A 26,421-nucleotide genomic window follows, 5' to 3' on the forward strand; every position below is an offset into this window, starting at 1 on the left:
TGACTGGCCCCGGGGAGGGAGCGCGGGGGCACCTCCGCGCGGGGGGTTCAGGTAACCAGGGGAGGGGACAGCCAGCTCGGGAGGGACACGCTGCACTACAGGCGAATAACGCTTGTGCTAGGGGAAAGAAAACAAAGCCAGATAACCCCCACACACAGTATTCTTCTACTCTTGGGCAGGTGGAAACCCCTCCCATGGCAGGGAAGTAACTGGTTGGGAAAGTCTCCCACCAGCAGGGCTTGGAAGCAGAACAGCCGCGGCTGTGCTGCTCCAGGAGAAGCTGGTGGTTCCAGAGAGCCCCTCCCAACTGTGGGGGAGGCAGCTGCTACACCCACCACCCATCAGGACCACATCTCATCAACGGGCACGGTACGGACAAGAGTCGATCCCGAAGGCCAGAGATTTAGGCCCTGCCCATGCTGGACCTCAGGTGCAGAAAGTGAACGGCAGCCAACAGGCCTCAGTCATAAACACAGTAAGTAAGAAATTCTGCTTCTTCTTTGGAGCCTTATCTGGCCTGGCAACTGAAATGTTTCCTTCATCTCTTACATGATTGAGAAACCAAGAAAAAAAACCCTGACTGCATCTCTGAAGAGGAGGAGGTTTTGAATGGCTTGCTGAGCAGAAGGTAGGTACCTGACTCCATGCCATTGTACTGTGTGCTCACCAACACAGCATTAAAGCACCTCCCATGAACGTACCAAGTAACTGTCACAGGAATTCGCTCCCTATAGTGGGAAAAAAACCACCCCTAACTGCATGCACATGAACATGCATTCATGGAGAAGGTACAGTCATTTGGACGTTTGTTTAGGGCTCTATTTTAGCATAAAAACCCAAACAAGCCACAAAGCCTCACTGCATTCTTACTCTTATTCATATTTTTATTATCCATACTAACTGTGTCACATGTATTAAGAAATTTTCTATGCTCCAGATTGTCACTAGTCCAGAAACTGATGCAAATTCTAATTTTTACTATACTTCATAGTCAACACGAGGCCATTTATGACCATCCACAGGTTACTAAATAAGGTCAAAAGTCAGCAGTGTCGAGTTCCTCACTCTGCTGTGCAAGTACTTCAAAATGTCTTGAGCAATGTTTCCTCTGACCACAAACATTTAATAAATTTGAAATGCTTTGTGCTGTTATTTGAAAGCTTGTATTAAAATCCATCTCCTCAGTAGGAAAGAAGATGACTTCAGCTGAGAAACTGCCATCAAGTCCAAACACTGAGCATCCTCATCTGCCTCCCTGCACAAATCCTGGCAACCCAGTGTTTTCCTGTATGCTGGACCCCAAAACACTCATGATCAATGGCTCTTTGACAAAGCCTCATATTTTACTGTTTAAAACAACTTCAAGTGAATACGGTGCTGTACCAGTTACCTCACAGTTGGTACCCCGTACTTACCACCCACTGGATGAAACCTTTTCAAAACACTTACTCACTTGTGGGCCATTTCAAGATAATTCTTTGAACACTGCCGTTGACAGAAGTAGGGTGTATGACTACCCCAATTTACAGCATACTCTGTAAAAATACACCTCCATCTTCTTATCATAGACTTAGACTAGACACAGCTTTAGAAAAACTGATCTGGCATTACAGTCATTCTGGATATAGCCCATTTGATGATACAGTTCCCTTGTTCCCAAACAAATAAAACTTCTGAAATTGTTACCATAAATGTGGAAATCTGATTTTACAGAAAGAGTTACATGCCTGAATGTGTTTTTTTTTCTTGTTTTAATTAAAGTGTTTTCTGGTTTTAAAACTTAAAGCCAGTCTCCACATTCCTGCATCTCAGGACACTAATGCCAACACAGTGCATATGACCTTGATATGGTGTGTACACACCGTCAGTTCAGGTACTGAAGTCAGATGTTTAACATCCATTTGCTTACAATACAATCAGATGAAACAGGGAGATACTGTTCATGCCACCAAGTACGTTTGCTTCCATAACCTTTAAAGAGGGCATTGGTTTTATGTCACAGCAGTAGACAACAGCACCTGACTACCTCAAAAATAGCCTTGAGTAGCTGTAACAAATCATGAAATACAAAGTCTATACAGATGTATACAGGTTGCTCTAACAGGCTCTGGAACCAAAACAGAAATTAGGAACTTAAAACTAGTGTCTGCTGCTTTGCAATTTTCTTTTTCCCACTGCCAGTGTCTCTCCTCCTTAGCCCCAACTTCTCCTTGGTAATTATATGAACAAAATAACCATGTTTTGGCAAGGGTACCATCACACTGAGGCACTATAGCTCCTGCACTGTCATCCTTCCAACCACTACAAATAAAGTATTCCCACCCCTTTTCATTGCCATGAAGTAGGTATCTGTAGGAAAGAAGGAACACCAACTGCCTCTGACATCAACTCACCTCATCACTCCTCTAAATGCTGTAAGTAAAGCAACTGGAACCAACACCTGACACCTTCTCCCCATTCCAAGAGTTCAAAATTTAAACAAAATAGCATATACCTGCTTAATAAATATTTTCCTCTAAAGACAGAAATTTGTCATCATAACACAAATGCTAACATGTATATCTCTCTCTCTCACACACACACATATATATATTAAAAAATTAGAATTCTGTATTACATTCTTCCAGTATCCAAAACAACAGGTGCAGGGCTTCAAAGCACAGTGCCATGCTTCATTCCACAACATTAGTAACACCATGATGGTCCCTTTTTTGAGAATATTTCATCACACCAGTATTCTTGAGATACTGGTCAATGTCAAGAGAATACAAATAAAATGCTAGCTCAAGAAAAATATATATTCTCATATAAATAGCAGTGTTCAGTGATTTAGAATATGCTTTATAGCTAGACTGTAAAATTACTAATTGTAGTAGAATGGAAGAAGTAAGTCATATTCATTGATAGGACAATTTATCACAGAATTAATTTACCACTACACTGCAACACTAGGGTTTTATAATTTTTCCAATTACCTTGTTTGGTCAACCCAAACCAATGTTTCAAAATAGTCTGAAAATATTCAGTGTACATTATTTAACATTAAAAGAATGTGCTGTGCTACCTAAAATCTACCTCTATGCGTCTGGGGTAAAGGTTCTCCAAGCTGGATGCATGAATTCAGAGTATCTAACTTCACTGCCTTCATTTCAGATGTGCCAAACACTATGAACAATAAGAAAAGAGGAAAAGCTATAACTATAACCATGTAACATGCAACTGTTTAATCTTTGGTGGATAACAGAAAGATAGGTTAACAGGTGTTGACTACATGGAGCTGTCCAGATTCAATACATATTTCCATACAAATATTTCATTTTGTTATGTGTAACTTTAAACCAAGTACCAAAAGCATGTCACAATATTTCACCCACCAATAATTCACTGAAAGATAAAAATATGACAAGTATCAGAATTCTATTAAAATATATCTAATATTTTTATTATTTTTTTAAAATAATAATTCTTATATTTAATCTTTTACCAATTCTGTTGGGGCTCACAGTGAAACAGGAAAGTGTCTAGTTAACAACACATCAAAGAAGACTAGGATTCCCTCTGAATCCCTATCCCCCTCAAAGAGTTTTGGTGGGTTTGTTTTTTAATTAAGAATATTGAGATGTTCCTTGAATTAGGTGTCGAATCTTCTCAGCATCTTTTTCTATAGTTTCATTTTTAGGATCAATCTTGAGAGCTGCTTCATAATCCTGGAGACCTGAAATAGATACATTAATTATAATGTCAATCAATAATGCAAAAGCATCCTCTTTAGCAGCTACCTAGAAATAACTGCTCCCTAGTCCTATGCATATGGGCAACAAAGATGAGCCAAGGGCTGGAGCAGCTCCCCTACAGAGAGAGGCTGAGGGAGCTGGGCTGGTTGAGCCTGGAGAAGAGAAGCCTGTGGGGGGACCTCATTGCAGCCTCCCAGTCCCTGAAGGGAGCAGAGAATGAAAAAAAAAAATTAAGGGATGTGATATAAAGGTTCATAAGAGAGAAACATGGATTCCTGTCCCTCCTGAGCACATAAAGGTATGAGCAGTCTCACTGAGCTAAGCAAATTCTTTCCATGCTTTTCCAAAATCAGGGTCTCACCTTCAGCATATAATTCCAGCTGACAAAATGCTGTTCCACGTCTCAGGTGTGCTTTTACTCGAGCATTCTCATTGTCAGGAACAGGTGGTGTCAGCAACTCCAGTGCCTTTACAAATGAAAACACCCAAAATACTTAGAGGTAGATTTTCCATATATTTGGGGTTTTTCCTCACTTACATACACTTCTCTCACCTAATTGCTATTATTATACAGTAACATAATAGCTATTTGAAAAGAAATACAAAGTAACTGTTCAAATTTAACTACATGGCTTCTGAACCTAGTCATTAAGGTCTGTGTTTGTCACCCCACAAATTGCTAAATACAGCCTCATTGGCATTGCTACAAACTGACAGATACTGTAAATGTTTATTACAGACAATAATGTATTCTATTTTAATGTGTTATTACATACCAAGCTAAGAAAGAAAGAAAGAAGTCCTTAAAAAAGCCATATGTTCTAGCAGTAGCTGCTAGAAAAAAGACATTTCAAGCCTCAAGTACTGATTATTTAGAAAAATAATAATAGCTCTGGGGCAACTTTCTCCAAATTATTCAGGTGCCATTTGGAATCACTCCTAATCACTCCTCTCTCATTGTGCAAATCATGACTGCTACAATATCAAGATGTACAGCCCTTCTTTAAAAATGTCTGGCTGGCCTTTTTTTAAGATGTCTTTCTCATCACCACCACCTTTTGTTTTTTCTTCCCAGCACCTAAAGAACACCACAACATGATACAAAAAGTATCTGTGTATATTTTTTTCTTTGTCTTTTCCAAGTATAATCATTGGTATAATATTTTACCCCTAAAGAAACACATACTGAATCAACATATGGCCATTCATCCCATTCATCCAAAATGTGTGGAAGCATCATTTGGGATTTCTTGTTGTAGTTTTCTTTTACGTTTCTGAAAGTTCATTAATCAGTTTCTAACAAATTTTACTATTTCCACCATGTCTGCATTATATCAACTTTGAATTTAAAAACTGTGAATCGCAGTAATAACTTATTTACAGATCTGCTTGAAACAGTAGCAGAGTAATAAACCACAATCATGTATAAGATGACAGTCTGAGAACCTATATATTTATACCTTAGAGCAATCTTCAATAGCTTTATGTAGATTCCTCAGTTTGAGGTGGCAAGCAGCACGATTCAGGTACAGGATGGGAAGCTTGTTGTTGAGCCGCACCGCGAGGTTATATGCACTTACAGCTGCAAGATAGTTTCCTGTTGCAAACATTTTGCTACGTGTAAAACAAAAAGCAAAACATGCACTTTGAGCAAGGTGATCACTCACTAGCCAAATATCTAGTTATTTTTAACAATTCATTGGCAAAAAATGGGAAGTTTTAGCAGTTTTTCCCTTGGAAATGGCCATTTATAGCCTTTCCTGAGAACCACACAGCTAAAGTGCAGTTAAACTTAACGTTGACAATATAGCATACAGGCACACAATAAAAATCTCCATTGACTTTAAGCACTAACAGTTAGAGGTGGAGACAACTATGCAGACACAGAACTAACTCTGAAAGCTATGTATTTGATTATGATTGCCTGTTCAAACCTTCTTGTATAACACAGCAATATAAACATACCGGTATTTTTATGACATTCCTGAGGATTGTTTTAGACAAATGTTCAACCTTGCAATAGAAAGTACAAATGAAAGGAAATCCACCTAAGTAAAATATTGCACTGACTTCACCATCCTCATAGAGGAATATGCATTATGTGCTCTTAATGATTTTGTTCATCATGAGCTTCAGGAATTGCACCTCATGACTTTATCAGACCCCAACTCCACAAGCTGTCAATCAATTCTCTACTACTTAGGCGTTCACTATCTATGTCTAGGATAAACAAAGATACCAAAACTAAACAATAGACTCACACTATATAACTAATAATTCATTTTATATATGCCTTCAAGTGGAATTTAACTTACTTTCCTTTGTCCTTTAACCAATCTGGATTCTTCTCCTCTTCTTTTAAGTCCTCCAGCTCAGACAAATCAGCACTTACTGTTCTTCGAGCTTCTGCTTGCTTACGTAGCCACTGAGCATACAATGGGTAAGTATTATTTCTGAAGGAAACCTCAAATCCAAAAAACGACTTTGCTTTCACCTGTTCACTCACCCCATCAAAAGATTTTAATTTGACACACAGTTTGGGCAGAAAGAAATATTTAATAGTGAGATATTAAAAAATTCCAAGTTTCCCCAATGACTTTGTTACTATGGGAAAGTAAGGTAACTGCATCATTAATACATTTTTATTTGCTCCTTTTCCAAAATTACTCTTAGCATTTGTTCAACAGAGTTCCAAAGAGCTAGCTGTGAGGTTCCTTTTAAAGAGACAGAACTTAAAGAATCTTAAATATAAGAGTAAAAACATTTAAAATTTTATGTTTCAAGAATTTAAATTACTATGGCTGCCTTTTTTTTCCCCCTCCCCAAAAAAAGACACATGCTATTTAATAATTGGCACAATCACATGCTTAGTGAGAATAGTTTCTATATAAAAGTGTTTCTTTAAATCTTAAATTAAATAAGACTGCCTTCCTTGAAAGATAAGAATACTGCACAAGTAACAGTTCTTGGCACAGGTAACAATTTTGTCAATTTACTGAATACATGGTAAATAATTCATCACCGTGGAAGACAACAGAAGCATTGTACTAAAACAAAGAACAACCCTCACCTCCTCCTCTTCTGCCAGGCGAGACTCTCGCAGAGCTGTAGGAAACACTCGCGAGGTAAAGCTGATTTTAATTGTGGCAGCGGATCGAGGAGCTGGTAACTGCTCTTCCTTTGAATGTTCTGAAAACACACTGCAGGAACCATGACCTGTGAAGGCAATTGGAGTACTGCAAATGAAAAATGAAGCAAAAGGGATTTTTCTGGGTTTTCTACTGAGGTCCAAAGCACGCCTAGTTTAGAAATTCTGTACACTGAAACTAAACATCTGGCAGCTAGAGGAAGAGTTAGATTTCCTCTGTTGAAAACTTTGTTCTGGCAGTACCATGCCATCTTTTTACTGAGAACATTATCTGTCACAAATGAACTTAAACTCCTCCTACACCACTCTCTGCCCCTTAGATGATTCTCTGACAGGGCAAATGCAAGAGCTAAATATAACCTTAACAAAACAAAAAAAGGTAAAAAAAATGAAATATTATCTGTTGGTTTAGTTCCCTGAGCTAAAGGAGATTGCATATTTCTGTGAAAACCCAGCAGTTATGTAACTTAGTAACAGGAACTCCACCCTCAGAAAGTCTGCATTACACTGTCACAAAGGCTTTATGGTTTACCTTTCCAAAGCTTAGAACAAAATCTGCCCTTGTATTTCCAAAGACTTAAATGAGAGCTAAGAACTCACATGCTTTAGCTCAGTGAATTGCCTGAAAATAAAGATATTAAAATAACTGCAAACTAAAAGAATAAGTTCGATAAGGTGGAGATAAATGATTAATTACCAACATCTAGGAATAAAGTTATACCCACATTTCAAAGAATGATAAAATAAGCTCCAATAATACAACCTTGAGTAGGTTTGAGTCTGATCTTAGGAGTTTCTTCATTAGGAATCCTAGCTTTGTTCATTTTTCCCTTTTTCTTCTCTTTCACTTGTTCTCCTCCTTGATCTGGTTCCTCTTCTTTTTGTACCCTCTTTAGTTTCTCAGCCTCTTTTTGCTGTTTATTCCATAATGCCAGCTCCTTAGTGACCTTCTGCCGCACCTTTTCTTTCAGATCTTCAATTCTTTTTCTTTCTGCTTCTTCTAGCTGTTTGAGTGATAAACCCAAGAGATATGTAGTCATCTTACTGCCATGAGGCGATGAGAAAAGCTACTGTTATTTTCCCAGTGTCATATCCCAACCACAGAATCATCGTGAATGTGGTTGTACAAGCAGAGTTATGAAAGATGCTTAAAAGTGACTGGGAGAGTAAAGACAAGAACCCTTAAAAGCTAATGAGAAATCATCCATCTATTGTACCACCATTACTAAGATGTGAGCCAGAAACACTCAGCCTGGAGAAGAGAAGGCTGCAGGGGGACCTCATTGCAGCGTTCCCGTCCCTGAAGGGAGCAGAGGAACAGGAGGGGAATCAGCTTGTTAAAGGGCAGAGACTGGCAGGACAAGGGGGCTGGAGCGAAGCTGAAGGAGGGAAGGGTTAAATTAGATATTAGGGGGAAGTTTTTTTACAAAGAGAGTGGGGAGGTGCTGGAACAGGCTGCCCAGAAAGGGGGTGGGTGCCCCATCCCTGGGGGTGTTCAGGGCCAGGTTGGATGGGGCCCTGGGCAACCTTGTGTAGCTCCAGGCCTGGAGGTTGGTGGCCCTGCCTGTGGCAGGGGGTTGGAGCTCTGTGACCCTTGGGGTCCCTTCCAACCCATGCCATCCTATGATTCTATGATTCAGAAATAAGTTTTACTCATAAACAATTAAAATCCTATCCGTATTCCAATGCAGACCCCTGGAATATACAGAAACATAGAACATACGGCTTAGTCTTAGTACAAGATATCTTATTACTCCTCTTCTCTTTGAGATTATCTCAGGGGCAGAATTGTTGCAATGTTGCTACTGAAAAAGCACTACCTACAGTTAATTTTGGTCCAAATGGCATATGCAATGTTAGACTGTCATTTTATAAAATCCTTTTAAACACAAATGAAATGACCAGACTCTTTATGCCCACAAAATTTTTTCAGAAAATAATGTATCTCAAAATACACATAAATTTGCAGAAAAATGACACATACACACAAAAGACAATGAACACAAAGACTGAGACAAACTATAACAATGAATAAATAAGATTTTTTTTTTAATCAGCATTTTTGACAGTGCCAAATGACCAAATGCTTGTGCTGAGGCAAAGGCACGAAAGATCACAAGTTTTGCCAAATTACTGTAGTCTCCTTTCAACTGACAAAAATCTGTGCTCCTTGCCCAACTTTTTAATTAGTACTACTAATGGCAAATGGCAACTTTAAGTATTTTAAAAATTGTTTTCACATTTGGTTATAGACACATTTCAGGTACCAAGAAGTAACAAGGTTCCATCACTGTCATCAAAATGAGTACTTTTCATATTTTTTAAAGTAAATTAAATCAAGCAGCTGACATTAACTGCTAATTGTTTACATGTATATGTCTTGTAAAATTCCTCCTAAGCTTTACCTTCATCGTGGCCTCCAAAGCATACTTTTTGTGCTCCTGTTTTGTGACCTTTTTTGCTTCTGTCTCCTCCTTTGCCTTCTCCTGTGCTTTTAGAACTGCATTCTCTCTTAGATATTGCAGTTTCTCCTTGTCAGCTTAAAAAAGCAAATATAAACTATTTTAGTGATTTAAGCCCAAAGTTCTTCTGTTACCTACCATATTCAAAAAATCAAGATTCCTTTTTCTACTTTGGGGAAACACACCATGACTCAAATCCCACAAAGCCATCTCCATCAAGTCCATCTCTACAAAAGAAAACCTGTTATTTGCTTGCACACAAAATGTTTTACAAGAAACACTGCTTTGTTTTGTGTGTGTTAGAGTCAGTAGATGTTCTTAGTCTGTTTTCATATACCTGCTATTTTTAACAATGAAAAAGTTTAACTTAGTAGATACCCAGCAGCAAAAGCATCACATTGGTTATTATCGTTTGTAAAGTTATGGCACAGCTCGGGCTTCTTATGTGCAACCTATTTCTCATAGTAAAGGACTTACCATGTGCTAAAGTCAGGGAATCCCACATAGACACTTCTTTTTTATACAAAGTGAAGAAAATTACTCCATTTCCAATCTTTGCTGTGCTCTTTGTGTCATCAATAGGAGCATATAAAACGGCTTCGAATAAAAAGGGAGGGACGCTTACCTACAAAAACATAATTAATTCATGCTGAGATTATAAAATCTTAATTAAATCTCACTGTCTCAAAATACTTGATACAGATATATCGGAAACCTCAAGAAACACACGCCCCTGACAATGGCAATGTGCTGAGTGTGCAGCACTGGAGGTTATATATTTTATAACACCTGATAAAAAGGATTGAAAAACATTGCAACAGAAGCCACGGATCTCAAATGGAGAATTGTTCTTCCTCACGTAAGCAGATGTGTGTAAGTCAGGCCATTGAGGAGAGAAAAGGCAGCTGGCATCTGCTAATTAGCAAGAGCATTAGTACAGCAAAGAAGGAGCAGCGGCAACTCTATTCTCTCTAGTGGGCTATGTATTTAAAGCCTGCAGCGTCCAAAGGAAGGTTACAGATTAACTCTTCTACAGGGTCGCAGAATTGACAGCGGCTCCTTCGTCACACGAGCCCCAGCCCCATCTCAAGGCGGCGACACCGCACGACAGAAGCCCCGGGAGACGGTGCGCGGCCGCCCCACCTTCAAGTACTGGTCGGTGCAGAAGATGTTGGCGGGGGTGACCCGAACGCCGCGCAAGGGCAGCGAGAGGTGCACGGCGGTGCGGGTCTGCCGCCAGCTGTACTCCCGCAGCCACACCGGCATGGCCGCGCCTCTTGCTACGGGCGCCTCGCCGCCGTTGCTAGGGGCAGGAGAGCTTCCGGCACTCTGCGAGAGCACTTCCGGCCGCCCTTCGGCGCGCTGCTCCGGAAGGCGGTGGTAGGCCCGACCCCGGCCCTCGCCACGGGCGCCCCCGCAGGCGGCGGGGCCGAGCGGGTACCCCCAGCCGGGGCCCTTCGCCCCCTGCCCGGCACCGCGGGCCTGGAGCGGAGTCCCCGAGACCTCACGGCTGCCCTTCCTCGCTGCTGCGCGAGAAACGCGACAAGGCTCCGGGCGGGTGGGGGGGGGACTGGAGGTGGCAGAGGCGGGGAGCGCCCCGCCGCAGCCAGCCCCCCGCCGCAGCCAGCCCCCCGCCGCAGCCAGCCCCCCGCCGCAGCCAGCCCCCCGCTAACGGTGGGCGAGAACGGCGGCGTGCGGGCCCCCGCGGCAGCCCGCGAGGGGCTCTTCCTGCGGGTCCTGGACGCGGGTGAAAACGACAAGAACCGTCCCCGGGGCTCAAGCCCCAGCGCAGGAAGACAGGCAGAGGCGAACACGGCTGACTCCCGAAAACTCGGCGAGATGAATCGGTAGAAATGCCACTGTGAGCAGGGGCTGCCAGCGTCGGGCGCCGTTCCGGCTTCCTCACTCACACCTCAGCGGAGCAGGAAGGAATGCGGCTCTTCCCGCTCAAATAGGCTTCCACAAAGAGACAAATTGCTAGTAGTTTAAGAATTTCTGGTAAAAAATAGAATATGTAAAGCTGAGGATGGATTTAGCAGTACACTGACACTCCAAGGTGCTCTCTAAAAATCACAAGGCCATCCTGGCAGCTCCAGCTACTGCCCCCCAATGCTCTCTGAAGTCAGGAGGTACTTTGCACATTGTTGGTCTCCCTTCCCCAACAGTAACGCTATCTGCCAAAACAAAGCTGAGTGTGTTGAAAGCAACTGCTCCTGGGTAATACAGGCTGAAAGGCAAGCCAAACATACCTGGATAAACATTCAGGTATGTTTCAGTTCCTCAAACGTGTACAATTATTTAGAACTATTTGGGAAAGCTCCAGAACAAAACAAGTCAAGTTTTCCCCTTTCTTTTAAAATATGACCAGAAAAATTGAATTTAACATTGTACACATTAGCTAAGATTTCTAATGTGTATCACTGAAGATGTAGTTTTTATCTACTGTTACCTGTATTCCAAAGCAACGTTGAAATGATAGTTGGTTACTATTAAGTAGTATGTATGAAGTAGGTATCACAGAGGTTTCAAACTTCTTCAGAGCAAGAAATTCATCATCATAGATAGGATTCCCAGGTCACTGTGTCCCTCACTCACCTGAATCAGCATCTGGATGAATGCTTGTGTGCACTGGAATCTGGGAACCGAACTAAATTCCGCATCCCAAAAGCATTCAAGTGTCCAAGAGGAAAGAGATTTCACTGGAAGTTGAAATGCTTTACTTATTTTTTCACACACAAAACAAACCCCTGCCTGTTGCATACTTTCAGACTTACGGGTAGGATCCACACCATGGGATAAGGAACCTTGTTGTCAGCGGCAGCAGAGGTGTCTGTGGCTTAGAGCTTTGAACTTAAACCGTGATGTCTCCATAAACAGATTGCTGTCAGTCTATGAAACTGTAAGAGAAAACAAGTAAAGAAAAGCTGAGGAAAGATTCTTCCTGTGACAAAACTCCTCTTTGTTTTAAACCTGTCTCATGTTACTTTTATTTAATATCTTTTAGTTGTCTGTATTGCAAGACAAACTTCAGGCAAGTGCAGACAAGGATGAAACAAGGAAGTTCTAAACATCCCTTCTGTGTTATCCAGCTTTTACAGACCTTCCTCCAGTTTGAGGGATTTTTTTCAAAGTCTCAGCTTGCTGCTTTTTTTTTTTTTACATAGTTTTCCTTCCTTGCTGATCCCCAAAACTTTACCAGTTCTACTATATTGAAAATGGAGATGCCAAAACTGCACACAGTAGTCAAAATCCTACTTGCCTGCTTCCTAGATGAAGTAATGGAACAGTTGGTAGCTAGAGGGGATAGTGTTTTGTTTTAAATCAGGGTGTTACACTAGCAGCATTGGCTAGAATGTAACTCATAATCTCCTACCGTTCCTGAATGCAGCTGTCCTCATCCAGAATACATCCTCCAATTCTGGAGAGTTCCCTCACAGACAAGAAAAGTCTTAGATTTGTTGAGTGCTGGTCTTCTGCTTGGTCATCCAGGTGCCATTTTTAGTTAAATCACAGAGAATATACTGAAATGAAGCAGCTTATTATGGATTCCTGCCAGAAAGAACATACTATATATACACACTTTAGAAGACATAGTTATGGTTACTTGTATTTGGTGTTCTCAAGTTACACAATATAGCATTGATAAACATTTTTGTTAATGTATCTACTTAAAAGCTGGATCTCCAGTGCAAGGCCATGTATTTCTCTCATAAAAGACACAGTAGAAGTCACACATTTCTAAGTCAAAGTAGCAGATTTAGCTGCTAAAAGAACCAAAAGGGACTGAGCAAGGTCTTGGATCAACCTTATAAGTCTTACACTGATGCAGAAATGCCACCTATTTCATGCACATTCCACATTGCTTACTGGCTTACATTTTCGTATTTTAAATAACCAACCCTTTTCTCCCATCCTTTCTAAATTGCCATTTCTCTCACCCCTTATCTCCATGGTTTTTTTTTAAGAAGAGCAGAAACACGTGATAAGATGCTATTTATTCCAACTAAATGTTTTGCATGTATATCTTGGGACCCCCCCCAGCTGTTACTTTTAAAAATGAGTAGTATGGTACCGATTTGGTATGTGTTAGTACTGGAATGTCAACAAACAGGAATAGCTTAGTAATAATTTCATAATTTAGAATAAATAACTATTTAGATAATCTTTTCCCAAGTGCAGAAAGCTCTAAAATTAAAAAAGGAAAAAAAAATCTATTCAGCCAAACAGTGTGTTAGCTTTCCCTGCCATGCTGAAAGAAAGAAATGGGGTTTATGGTGCAAGACCTTTTCTGATCTGCTTTGAAGTTACTTCAGATTAATACCTCTCTGAGAGAGGCAGGAGCTGTCTTTTCTGATCAACACAACTTTCTACCAGTTCTTGCAGGATTATGCCTAATGTAACTGCATTCTCACAGGAAAACATTAGAAGAGTTAATCAAGGCATTACATCATCTTCATAAAATCAACAGGCAACTTCCCCACAAAAAAAAAATTTATTTTAAAGGAAACTGAAACCAGACAACAGAAAGCAACAGTTACATACAGTGCTGGACAAAACCTACCATATACATTTTCCAAGAACGCTTGAATCAGATTCTGATATATGTTCTTCTAGAAGGTAGAATATCACACCATTGTTAACAAAAAAATATTAAATGTCAACAATCTTAATCAGCTTATGTTTTGCATTGTTTGGCTGGCAGTAGATTGGTAACTTGCCTTTTTCAACTTGTCTTTAACACTGAGTGGAGAATGTAGACAAAACATTTACAGGACCCTAGAGAACACAGTGTCTGCTGTAAAGGCCATACACAAAAACTTGGAGGAGAGACTGTCTCAAGTAAAAATCCCTCAACAACTCCATATTATTTCACATTTCCAAAAAAACAAAAGTATCAAGAAAGGAAAGAAAAAAAGGAAGAAGATATAATAAGACTGCCCTCCTTAGGCTATATGGAAGTTCAGATTTAGACCATCCTTTAGAAGATGAGTGTCTAGGAATAGACACACCGCTCATGACTCCAGTCCCAAGCTGTCTCCAACACAGCAAGTCCTGAATTACAGTGCACAAACCTCAGAGTAAAAACGTGGGGTGGAAACATAAACTATTTTGAGACAGTTTGAACATGAAAAGGAAAATGAATCACGTAGGGCAAGCAGTACATAAATAGGTATTCCCTATGGTGTTGGGATAAGTAATTTCTGAGCCAGGAAACTAAGGGCAACATTGAATACTTGAAGATGTAGGCAGCACCTCAATGTGGGTGAACACCATGCAGAATTAATTACCTCAGAACTGTTGATACACAACACTAGGGCACTAAAGGGACCCTTTATTTCCGTATAAAGCATAAGACAAGAAGAAACCAGAAGAGTTTCATAGAAAGAAGTGAATGTGCATAACTCAAGATGTAGTGTAGGACAGTTATATTGCCTTAAGAGTTCTGATAAGTACACTTAATTTTCCAATTTTAAGGAAGAGTCTATTCTAATATAGAAAGCTTCAGACAAAACTTAGTAATTGCAGAATAACTTCAAAATACATCCAGTTCTACATCCTCCTGCATGTATCTAATCATATCCAATAGCTTTAAAAAATTACATGTTTTGTAAATGAAGACAGTTAGAATATAATTTTCACACCCATGAGCTTATTACCAAATGTTCACCCATTTGTCAGTGTATAATATTAAGAAATTCACACTAACAGTTATGGCAACAAGATGACAATGCACATAAGTGCTGCGTGTTCTGAAAGGTAGTCAGTTTTAATTACCATGAATTGCTACCATCTATCATACCTCTTTCTATGCAAGATACCGTGCCAGCTACCAATCCATAAACAATAATGTTTCACATACTTCATAGAGTAGCTTAAAACACATCGTGATAAGGAATAATTTGTATTACATAGTAATTTAATCCCTGGCCACAGGGTTAATGTTGGACAAAGTCTGGAAACTTTTTTTCCAATTTGAATTACATACATTAACTTTGCCACACACCACAGCACTAATGCATGTATTACTTCAGACATGCTCTAATTTAAAATCAAAACAAAAGAATTGCTGCAAAAATACATGTCACCAATGTGGAACACATTCAAGATTGTATAAAAAGTACTGAACTGATATCCCAAAACAGGTATATTTAAGCAGTACATAAGGAAAGATTAGTTTTAATATGAAACAGTCATTTAAGTCACATACAACATGATAAGAAGCATGACTTCCTTTTTTAAAAAAATGTTACACCAATACTGTTACTGCCAGGCAATGCTTATTTATAAAATGGAAGGGACAGCTCTAATGCAGATGTGTTATCATCAAGTTGGAATAAAGACAAACGTTAAAAAGGTGCCACGTTTGAACACCATTGATTTTGTAAAAATCTCAAACCATAAAAAAAAAGCATTTCACTTGAAAATATCATGGGCTCCAAACTGCAAACACTGTGAAACATCCCTGACTGCGGGCGCGCAGTCCCACTGGTCTGTGAAGTCTCGCCTGAAGTCAGGCCTGGAAAACGTGCTTACAAAATTGCTTCATAGATTAAAAACTTCAGAGGTCACAGAATATATACTTCTTTGAACAGCCCTCAAAATTAATTTTTTGTGTTTTAAACCGAGCAAATTCTGTTAGTTTTCTCTAGTCTCTTCCACCTGAGGATGTCAAATCATAGCTAGGCCTCTGAACACCCTTAGGCATTAGTCCCATCTCCTGAAAGAAAAGACTGAGGCACACACAGTTAACCTGCTTCTCTCAAGTTGTGGAAGGGATCAGCAAAACAGCCAGAATACATGATGTTTGCTACCTATGCTCTAGCCTATAAGCAGCACTGTCATTTATCCTGACACCAGTAAGAGAAGTATTTTAAAGAGTGTATTACATATTTTCTCATTTAAAATTGGTCTCTGGCAAAAAAAAAAACCCCAAACCTAAGTATAATGGACTGTTCTATCCAGTTTATACCTATTTATTTCAGCCTCAGAAAAAGAAAATTAAGATAGTTTGGGGTGTTACAGGCTGCATTTCGGACCATGAGAAAGAGCTATTTAAAAAGGACACAGGCATTTTCCACAAAAACAGTACGGTTTGTAAGATTTACAAAATCTTTGCAATATTTTTGGTGTGCAGCACCAATACAGTCTAAATCTCTAGTAATGAAAGCAGCACATGATAGTTCAATACGAATTGTTTCATGTAGAGTATTACAAAAAAACTCACCTATTCTAATCAACCGTCCCTCCCTCCCACCCTTCTATAACTAATTTCTAATTCTAACCAGCTGACATTGTCCTAGTACCCAACTAACAAAACATGATTGTTTTTTCTGTGCATACTTGAACTACTACAAGTCAATACATGCAGAGAAAAACAAAGTATAACCTCTCTCCAGGTAAAAGAGTCCAGGTATGCCAAGAGTGTATCAGTAGGGCAAGTATATTGGCTGGATCACTTCTGGAGATACTAATCGCTCGTATCTCTATTATCAGTGTGATAACACATTTGGTTTTGTTGTTCATTTGTTTTTATTTGCTATAACTGGCATTTACTAATGCCTTGAATTTGTAAGTTAATAAATGAAGAAAATGTATTGGGTTATAAACCCAATATAGTACAATTTAAGGCCTTATAATACGATACTCCAGTTCATGTTAAGTTTGTAAGAACACTATATTGAAATTCTAATGTCCTGCTAGCTAATATAGATAACATTTGGCTAACTTCATGTAGGGCTGAGGAAGAAATTAAAAAATACATGGCTATTTTAAATATGTCTGCTCCAAAAACGTTAAAAACATTAATTGGACTTTTGAGAACAAATGCCCCGAACATCTCACAGCAGGAATGGGGTGTGGGAGTGGGGAAAGGTATTGTGAGCAGCATGCTTGAGTAACAAGTATCATCACTGGAGCTCTTGTGGAATTTTCACTGAGCAAAATATTTTTTTATTTCATTGACATTGCTGTGAGTCTTAATCAGCTCCACTCTCTACCTTCACAGCACAATTTGTTGTGGATATTGAATTGATTCCCAAAGGAACAGATCTCTCTAAACAAGGTTTGGTTTAATTTCTACTTTAGATACCAAAAGGAAATTTTAACAGTCAGTCCTTAGGAAAACTACTGAAGAATAAATCTCTTAACAGAGGTTGTTGCTTGGTTGTTATTTCGTGGTTTGTTTTTAAATACCACACCTCTAACAAAACAAGATTAAATTTAGTCTTTGTACTAAAGCAAGCAAACAGTGATGAAAACAAGCCTTGGATCTGACTTACGCTTTATGTTGCTATACAGTAAAATCCTCAAGATATGAATTGTCATTTATACTTTAGACATTATTTCTATTTTCCTGATGAGAGGCAAGACAAAAGAGAAGGGCAATATTGCACTTCTCTAGTATAAAACCTTTCACTTTTAAAATAAAACAAGGACAGTTCTGTAGATTTGCACAATATCTCCCAGGAAAGTATGACAGTAGAGCCCATTTAAAATCAAACACAATGGTGAACTAACCTTACTTTTCACTCATTAGCATATCTTCTAATAAAAATGACCTCTGTATATAGATGGCTGTGTTTTATATTACCACAGACCTGAACAGTTTATCACATTAAGGGACATGACTAGCACCTGTACCACTTGACATACAGTTTAATAGCTGATCATTTAAAAACTGAAAGTTTCCAGCACAGTGGTATTACAAGCAGAGTCTGTGATTACGGTGCCACCTTTTATTAAGTTAGAACAAAACTTCTCTCTACAGAAACACTAACTTTCAGTTGCAGATGCAACTTTATCACACAGCTATGGCTGAAGTCTTCAAGTCTGTATCTTTCCCCACATTAAAAAAAAATGGGAGGGCGACACATGTTATTTTTGAGATCAAGAATACGATCAAATTACCCATATTAAAATAGAATTCATCTTCCTGATGTATGTGCTCAAGATAAACGAATTGAGGTTACGTATGCAACCCTAGTTTTGGTATTCTCTAGATTTAAAGCACTGGACTTCATAAACTTGATGTGTTCTTTTTCTAATGTAACTAATGTAACTTGGTAAGTATTTCCAAATACTATGAGACCTAGCAAGAGTCTTCAGCAAGTAATTATATGCTGATAAGTGAAAAGAGATCATTGACTTCTCAAGGAAATAAAAAGATGTAGAAGTTGGCAGGTTTCAATGTGTTACTAAGCACAAAGTCATCAATTTTCAAGTGAGTAGTGTGTTAATGCTTTGTTTCAAAACCAGGAATTTTTCCTAGAATAAAACCTATTAGTACTGCACATTCCTCTGTGTCATTTCCACTATATTCAAAGAAAGGATAGCAAGAGTATCAGTAATGGACATTCACTCCCAAAAAATAAAGTGTAATGAGACTTGGAAACATAGTACCGTTAAATCAGAGCACTAAATGCTAGCATTAGTTAACACATTCACACTAGCAAATTAGGGGCTGACCATACAGGCACATTTTCGCCTTCAACAGGATTGTTAATGCACACCCTACTTCTGATCAGTTGTCAGTTATGTTTTGTAGTTAAATTAGAAATAAGTATTCCATCCTGTAAAACATTTGCACAAGTAAAACCTAAGAGTACGAAAGCCGATACGGAGGTCTATGGATGAAAACAGATCAAGGAAAAAAGATGACAGCAATCAAACACAACTGATTGTCTGCAGAAAGTGAAGTACCCAACTTGTACCTAAATCTTCACAGCAAGTATTTCAACCAGTACCATCGATTCACATTGTTAGCCGTCCGCGTTCAGCGCGGGCGGTCCCGCCGTCTCTCTCGTACGCATTAGCTGGACATCTTTGTCAGCCATGCAAGTATCACAGCCCCACACTGCTGATGCTTCTGCCGTGAGAAGGCCGTAAGCTGACTCAGTCATGCCCGTACAGATCCGATGAAACCATTTTTGGCAAGAGGCTTCACACAGGATCGCATCCTGGTCATCATTAACCTCATGTGTACAAATTCCACATGGATAGACGGGTTCAGAGGAGGAGTGACCGTGACGACTGGGGTGAAGGGGTGTTTTGCTGCTCTTTTCAGAGTTGCATCCTTCAGCAGTACCTCGAGGCTGGCGGGACTTATTCTGAGTCCCGTTTGGATGGCCAGCATTAGTGTTGTCAGCACTATTAGAATGGCTATTATCCTGATTTACCACATTGTTTCGAGTGACATTTTTTAGGTCACTATTACCTTGACTCACAATGTCCTCTGTCCTGTGGTGATGCTGATGACCAGCAGTGTTCTGGCTGGATACTTTGCTTGCACCTTGACTAAAGTCTTGCTTTTGTGCTGATGATTTTGTCTGGTTGTATGTGTTTGGTGGAGGAACAAAAGAATGGTTTGACTCTAGCTGAGAGTTTGGGAAATTTGGATTGCTTCCAGGACCAAAGTTAGATGGCACATCAGGGTGAGGTATGTGACCAGAATGGCCAAAGTTCTCACCTGTATTTGGTCTGAAATGCTGACCAGGCATACTGACATTTTGATTTAGCTGACCACTACTATAAGGCGGTTGATTCCCAAAACCTGGGTTATCATGTGGACCAAAGCTGAAAGAGTGAGGTCGACTAAAACCCATTCCCACAGGGTTTTGAGGAAGGGGATGTGGTTGGTTTCTGAGGGAGTAAGAACCACCATATGGCGAGGACACTCTGGGCAGCATGTGAGGTGGCATTCTGAAAGTGTTATAGCCTCCAAAGCCAGGGTAGCCAGGATTACTAAAATATGGATTTCCTGAAGGAAGTTGCTTATAAGAGACAGTATTATAGTTGTCATCAAATGGATTTGCAGCTACAAGGTGGTCAGAGCTTGGATTCGGCGGTGGAGCATATTCAGATGGAGGAGGAAATGATGATCCCTAAAAATATTTTAAATACAACATTTAAATTAGTTTTAGTATTTCCCTGCAAGACAGACCAACCACAAAGGTCCTGGATTAGCAGCACTACTGCTAGAAGAACTGTTCAGCTGTTGTGTAAAGCTTACGCGCTGTACCCTGCCAGGCTGTCTGAAATTTCAGTACAGACACGAGAGGAGTTTGGGCTCCAGATAACATGGTGATTTATAGTAATCTCAGTGTTTTAAACATTCTTGAGTTGCACAACCATGCTTCTGAAAATACTACTTGATATGTGATTTCTATTTCTTCATCTTTTACATAAGAACAGCAACAACAGAGGAAGCCACGTGTCAAACACATGCACAAATTATTTCCAAATGTGGAAGAGCAGATCTGAAGTATTTGCTTAGGTTAATTTTGCATTCATTTTACTGAACATACATACACCTCTTAAGATGCCTCACTTCTATGAAGATATACAAACTTAATGTTACTGTGATGTTAAGAAAGGTATATGGACTATAGGAAGCTGCATGTAGGGATTTTCTATACTCTGTTTACCTAATGGAGGTGTCCCTTTTGAGCACTCAGTGATTGTGGACAGTCCTGCAATGCATAGTCAATAGGTATAAAATATGAGGATTTCTGGTTACAGAGCATAATCAAGTGTTTAATGGAGCTCAGAGACTGTTTAAATGTCACCAGAGCAGCTACACAATTGAATTCAATTCTAGACTAGCCTGTGGAGAAGAGTTAGCTGGTTCACCCTCATTCTAATGGTGCTCACAGAAAGCATTTCCTCCTAAACACTAATGAAACTAAACAATTTTATTTTTTAAAAATAAAAATAATTTTTAAAAGCTGCTGTGCTGCAAATTTTTAACCTAGTAGGAAAAGAGAGAAAAATAATCTGAATGCCCTGTACAGTTATCACCATTCCAGATCACAAGGAAATCTTCACTAAGAAAGAGGTCTGAAACCTGCAGGTTTCACAATGACTACTTTAAAACAAAGCAAAAATTAAGAGAACAGATTCACATATCAATGGAATCTGGTTAGCCCTAACAGAAAGTGATTGTTTGACCTACATAAATAAAATTACTCTCACAGGGCAGTACCAAATTAACAGATACTCTCATTCAAACTTGAATGAACACACAAAGGGAAATTCTGCACTACAGATATCTAGTTGCTTTAGATGTTTTGTATTCTGGCTTCCTTTTCTGGAAACAGAAACTGTATAGAAATGCCAAATTGCAGGGATTCACTGGAAAGGAGCCGAACCTGCCTCCCAGCTTTTGCCTGAAAATCACTTGGGGAATATGCCAAGAGTTTGGTCAAAGCATTAACAAACTGTACTGATCCATTAGCCCACAAACCTACACATACAGGAATAAAAGTAAGGAGGAAAGTAGTCTCATGGCAACTACTCCTGCTGTACAGATTTCTAGCAACGGCTACAAAGTCATTAAAAGAAAGTCTGTCTCAGAATCAAATCCATATGGTAAAATACAAGTTGTTGCAGTCTCACTGTGCTCCTCACTTTATAGGTCTCTGGCAACCTACAGAGATTAAAATAATTTCAGTGAGAAAAGCTAGTACTATGGAGATTTCAACTCTGCAGTACAACTGAAATATTTTGTGTGTAAGCACTATTTGTGAGAGCAGACTGATATTGGGAACAAGGTGGGAGTCACCCTGGCAAAGAGCTGAGTGCAGTATTTATCAAGCAGTCAAAAGAACCAAAGGGGATTTACCTGTGTATTTGCTTTGCGCTTTTTCTTATCAGGGCTTCCAAGTTGCACTCCTGGTCCTCCTAACCCATCCAAGCCACTGTCACCACCTACGAAATTTGAATCGATACAATACTGCATTAGTGTTCTTACAGGCTGCATTTGAAGTTTGCCTCTGTCATAGCAACATATAACTGTTACAAATACTGAACTTGTATTAATTCTGGTGCCTTACAATGAAACTCCTTAAGGAGCAAATATGCAGAGGTAGAAGTTAGCATACCTTATACATAGCTCTAGTTAAGACCTTTTTGTTAAAAAATAAATATATATTTTAGCACATTCCTTCTTATTCCAGTTGGTCTGCCTTCATGGGGCTCAAGTGGATTTGACAGCACAGGGGCATGAAAAGAAACCCCTGAGCTGAAATATGAAAATCACTTTCTGGTGATTCTAGTGCAACATGTGTTAAAATACTGACATCATGACATTCAGAAAACTTTTGTAAATTAATTTTCCCCAGGCCCATTAAGATAATAGCTTATTTGCACTCTCTCAAAAAAAAATAACATATATAGTTACAGTACAGAACAGCAAGAAGTGGGAGATCCAACTTAAAAATTTTACCTCTACTTGTTTAAAACTCACATTCAGAAAACAAGTCAAACTTTATCCAGATGCAAACATACAGTTAGACACATGTGTTTGTCTTCATTACCAATGGCTACAAGAAGGAATTCTCAATAGCATTATGCAAGGAAGCACAACATATGACATTGCACCCATCTACACTAGATGAGTATTCCCAGTAAACAGCTAAAACAGATTTAGGACTCATCAGTAAAGCAACACAAAATCTCTTCTCACAGGGAAGAGGTAGTCCTACTGCATACAGACTGAAATATCCAACAGTTATTTCAGATCCTCCTGATCAAAGGAAACCTGACAAATTTTCACTTTTAGCACTTCCTTCCTGCCCCTCTCCTTTTTTGAGGTTTCAGGGAATTTACCAGTCCCACCTCAAGTCAGAATCCAGGTCTACCTCTGCTTTAATAAGTTCCTTTTGGCTTTGGCTGTCACTGTTGAATTTAATTTCAGTTTTCATTATGCATAAAGAAGATATGTGGACATCCCAAATCAACACCTATCAAATTTGCAGTCTGAATTTCAAAGACTAGGGCATGAAGTCACAATCACGTTTTCAAAATAAACTCATGCCTGAATATACTGTAGTATAACCTACCACCAGAAGAATAGGGATTACTCTGTTAAAACAAACAAACAAGGTGCCTTTTTGCCTGAATTTACAATATAAACCCCTGCATATACTTCGCATGCTACGAAGCACTGCCACTGCCTTAATTATAGATACTAAATAGTCACAGCATAAAATTTTACATAAAGAATTATTACAAATCTCCCTTACATTCCAACTCCATAAATCACATTCTTTATAAACTGTTTGCTCAAAGCTGTCCCTGCACTGGCCATTAGCAGCTTCTCCAGCATTCCTCTACATTCAGCTTAAATTCAGTGGTTGATTGTACTGCAAATACCATTCCTCACATCTCACATTTCATACAACACACTCCTGCTTGTGGCCCTGTAAATTAGTGCCTGTATTACATTAATGACTAATACTAAAATATTGCAAATACACAGATTTCTTTTAATAAATTCAACAACTAGCTGCACAGATGTTCATACATCTATGATCAAGTTGAACATTGAGGAATATATGCACGTGCAATTTCACAGAAGCATAAATTAAAACTTCATAAAATTATGCATAGATTCCCTCTCTGGGATCTCATTCTTCAGAAACATAAGCATATGAATATCAGAATTGCTGTGACAAGTTCCACTGAACTCTGCATGCTTTACTCACACAGGAGAAGTCATTCACATGCCCAGGTTTGCAGGAATGAGTCCTAAGTCTGGCAAGGTACAAAGCTTTTGTATTTTCACTTCTTGCTGTGTGAGGCCAATGATTTAATTTAGGCCTTACAAACTTAACTCTTCCCTGTGGATTTTATAATGATTTAATTTATACATGAAAGGAAGCAGAATGTTAGTCCTAGCACACCTCCAAAAATGAGTGAATGAGGGTCATTTTCATGCAGCCAAAATAAACTTTCCAGAAAGTCACTTCTAGTACTTACCACACAGACTTTCATTAAAAGGTGTACCAAGCATTTTGGAATGTTACACTATAGGTGAAAAAATTATCTTGTTTGACCCTAATTTTCCAGAACAAAATACAATGCTTTTGACTGGGACATCATACATGTAATGGATCCAGAGATCCAAATACATATATGAGAACTATTCACTTATTTAATAATGGATAATGCATTTCAGCCATTTACACTTGGAAAAGCAAAAGTCCTGTATTCTTATCACTTCATACAAACACAAGATAGATGTTTTCAGTGTTAGTCAGGAGAACTGCAATTTGTAGTTTTGTTTACACATTAAGAAATTATGACTTTGCATATAATTTATGCCATACTTACCATACTGCAAATACACTATGGATTATTTTCACATTTGTTGACAGACCTCTGTCCAGGTTTTTACAGGACAGATGCCAGAATCTCTTTAAAGAGTGCTTTATCTCAGTCAGAACATTTTACCAAGAAACATAAATGGCTGAATAAACTTTTCATTATAGAAAAAAACACTAAAAAGAGTCTAATTTCAGCCAGATTTAGAGAGTGCTGATACTGTAAACATTTTTGTGATCCTGATACTGTAAACATTTTTGATATTAAGTGGTAATCTCATGGAACTCGATGGGCAACTCAGGCATGTGAAACTGTACGTGCTCAAAGATCTGCAGAATCAGGGCTTGAATGTGAAGGAATCTAATGAATCCCAGTCTCCTTTTTAACACTGCTGCATGTTTTCATTCTCTCATTCTCAAGGTTGCAACCCAGCTGTTACTAGAACAGTTTTGGAAAAACAAACTGTAAATCAATGACAATACACACAGCCGAACCCACTCCTTCCCCCCACTTACCCAGTCATCAAAAAAAAAAGCTTAAAACACCAAGAACAATAGAATTCCAGGGGCAAAACAGGAGGCGAGAAAGAGAGAAACAACCAATCGCAGGTCTTTTATCATTTTTGACGATTTTCACTCCATTCAGCCGCCCTACTTTCTTTCGTTATTTCATTCAGGAATTCTGCTTTTAACGGCCATAAGGACACGAGTAGCACCGCGCAGACGTGCTACTGCCATTGAAGTCTGTTGCACAGCCCAAGTGGAAAGAGACACCGTATTTCTACCCTCCCTACACATTTCCAAGGAGAGCAGACTCCAAACCTCACTACAGCCACACAACAGCGCTATTAATAACGAACGGCATTTCCATTTCCATCTTCCCAAGGGAGGAAAAGCAAAAACCCCGACTAGAACCCAGCACCAGAGCAAGACAGCGGGTAGGAGAGGAGAACACTCAAGTGTGATTTATGGGCTCTGCATCAACACTGAACTCGGACATGTGGCACTGCCGACGTATTCCCTTGCACCAGCAGGATGCACGCTGCATACTAATGGCCAGCACCGCCAGAAAAACACAGCAGACACCACCACGCACCCGCACGCCTCCACTCGCGGGTCTCAGCTGCGCACCCAGCGACCCCCGAGTTGTGCGTTTCAAGGCCCGGAGGCTGCGGGAGCTGGCGGGGCCCGGGCGGGCCCCACCGTGCAAACTTAGCGCGGCTCCCGCGCCGCCCGGCCCCGCCGCCAGCCGCAGGGAGGGACCGCGGCGGGGGCTCGGGCGGCCCGGCCCGGGCTGCGCGGCGGCCGGCGGAGCCCGGCAAGGCAGCGGCAGCCGGGTCGGGTCCGGCCGGTGCGCACATCCCGCGGCACCGCCAGCTGTTCTCACGGGAGTTAGGCCCCAGCAGCGGCCGCCCCCCCCGTCCGGCCCGGCCCTCCCCATACCTCGGGATCTCTTCAGCGCGATGGGGTCCTTCTCCTGTTCCGCTGACATTACAGACAGCAGCGCATGGCTCCCAGGGCGCCAGGAATCGGGGCTCTTTGATGCTGCTGCCGCCGCCGCCGCCGGCCCGCACCCCGCCCCCTCCGCCCCCGCCTCCTCCCCCCCCGCCCGCTGCTGCCGTAGCCGTCGCCGCCGCCCCAGCAGCGGAGCTGCTAGACTTTCCAAACTTTGGGCGCGGGAGGGCTCTACGGCGGCCCACGGCGGGGACCGGGCGAGGCGAGCCCCAGCGAGCGGAGGGCCGCCGCCCGGGAGCTGCGCGGAGGTCCGCGGAGCGCCGAGCCGGGCCGGGCCGGGCCCCTGCAGGCTGCGGGCACCCGCCTCGCTCGGCGCCCGCCGCCGGGGCTGCCAGGCCCCGCGGCCCCGCACAGCGCCCCTCCCGGCCACCGGCGCCGCTCACCGCACCCTGCCCCGGCCGCCGTTTCCAGCCGGCTCCCGGGCCCCCAGGGGCAGCGGCCGCCACTTCCGCGACGTTGTG

At 40.7% G+C, this 26,421-nt stretch overlaps 3 protein-coding genes across 4 annotated transcripts; 1 reads left to right on the plus strand and 2 right to left on the minus strand.

Moving 5' to 3' along the window:
• Positions 1 to 1,193: 1,193 nt before the first annotated feature.
• On the plus strand, positions 1,194 to 1,541 carry PIERCE2 (piercer of microtubule wall 2; the record flags this gene model as incomplete). The annotated part of the gene is made up of 1 exon (XM_084268191.1): positions 1,194 to 1,541. Exon 1 carries the CDS (start codon positions 1,197 to 1,199, stop codon positions 1,539 to 1,541), a length of 345 nt encoding a protein of 114 aa, XP_084124317.1. The 5' UTR covers positions 1,194 to 1,196.
• Positions 1,542 to 3,479: 1,938 nt separating this feature from the next.
• Positions 3,480 to 10,610, minus strand: DNAAF4 (dynein axonemal assembly factor 4; the record flags this gene model as incomplete). The annotated part of the gene is made up of 9 exons (XM_084268159.1): positions 3,480 to 3,715; positions 4,096 to 4,201; positions 5,195 to 5,348; positions 6,050 to 6,159; positions 6,805 to 6,950; positions 7,643 to 7,886; positions 9,288 to 9,421; positions 9,822 to 9,969; positions 10,488 to 10,610. The coding sequence occupies 9 exons, from the start codon at positions 10,608 to 10,610 to the stop codon at positions 3,606 to 3,608; spliced, it is 1,275 nt and encodes a 424-aa protein (XP_084124285.1). The 3' UTR covers positions 3,480 to 3,605.
• Positions 10,611 to 12,175: 1,565 nt separating this feature from the next.
• PYGO1 (pygopus family PHD finger 1) lies at positions 12,176 to 25,937 on the minus strand (the record flags this gene model as incomplete). Of its 2 annotated transcripts, none has more annotated exons than XR_014617472.1 (3): positions 12,176 to 12,241; positions 12,718 to 12,893; positions 21,964 to 22,023. XR_014617472.1 is itself a non-coding variant. In XM_084268161.1 (3 exons), 3 exons carry the CDS (start codon positions 25,935 to 25,937, stop codon positions 19,103 to 19,105), a joined length of 1,257 nt encoding a protein of 418 aa, XP_084124287.1. The 2 variants fall into 2 exon arrangements, 1 of the variants encoding a protein (XP_084124287.1); XM_084268161.1 differs by lacking the exons at positions 12,176 to 12,241; positions 12,718 to 12,893 and adding exons at positions 19,103 to 20,224; positions 25,889 to 25,937 and having other exon boundaries at positions 21,964 to 22,049.
• Positions 25,938 to 26,421: the final 484 nt, after the last annotated feature.

Source organism: Gallinula chloropus (assembly GCF_964237585.1).
Source record: "Gallinula chloropus genome assembly, chromosome: 9".
Classification (NCBI taxonomy): Eukaryota; Metazoa; Chordata; class Aves; order Gruiformes; family Rallidae; genus Gallinula; species Gallinula chloropus.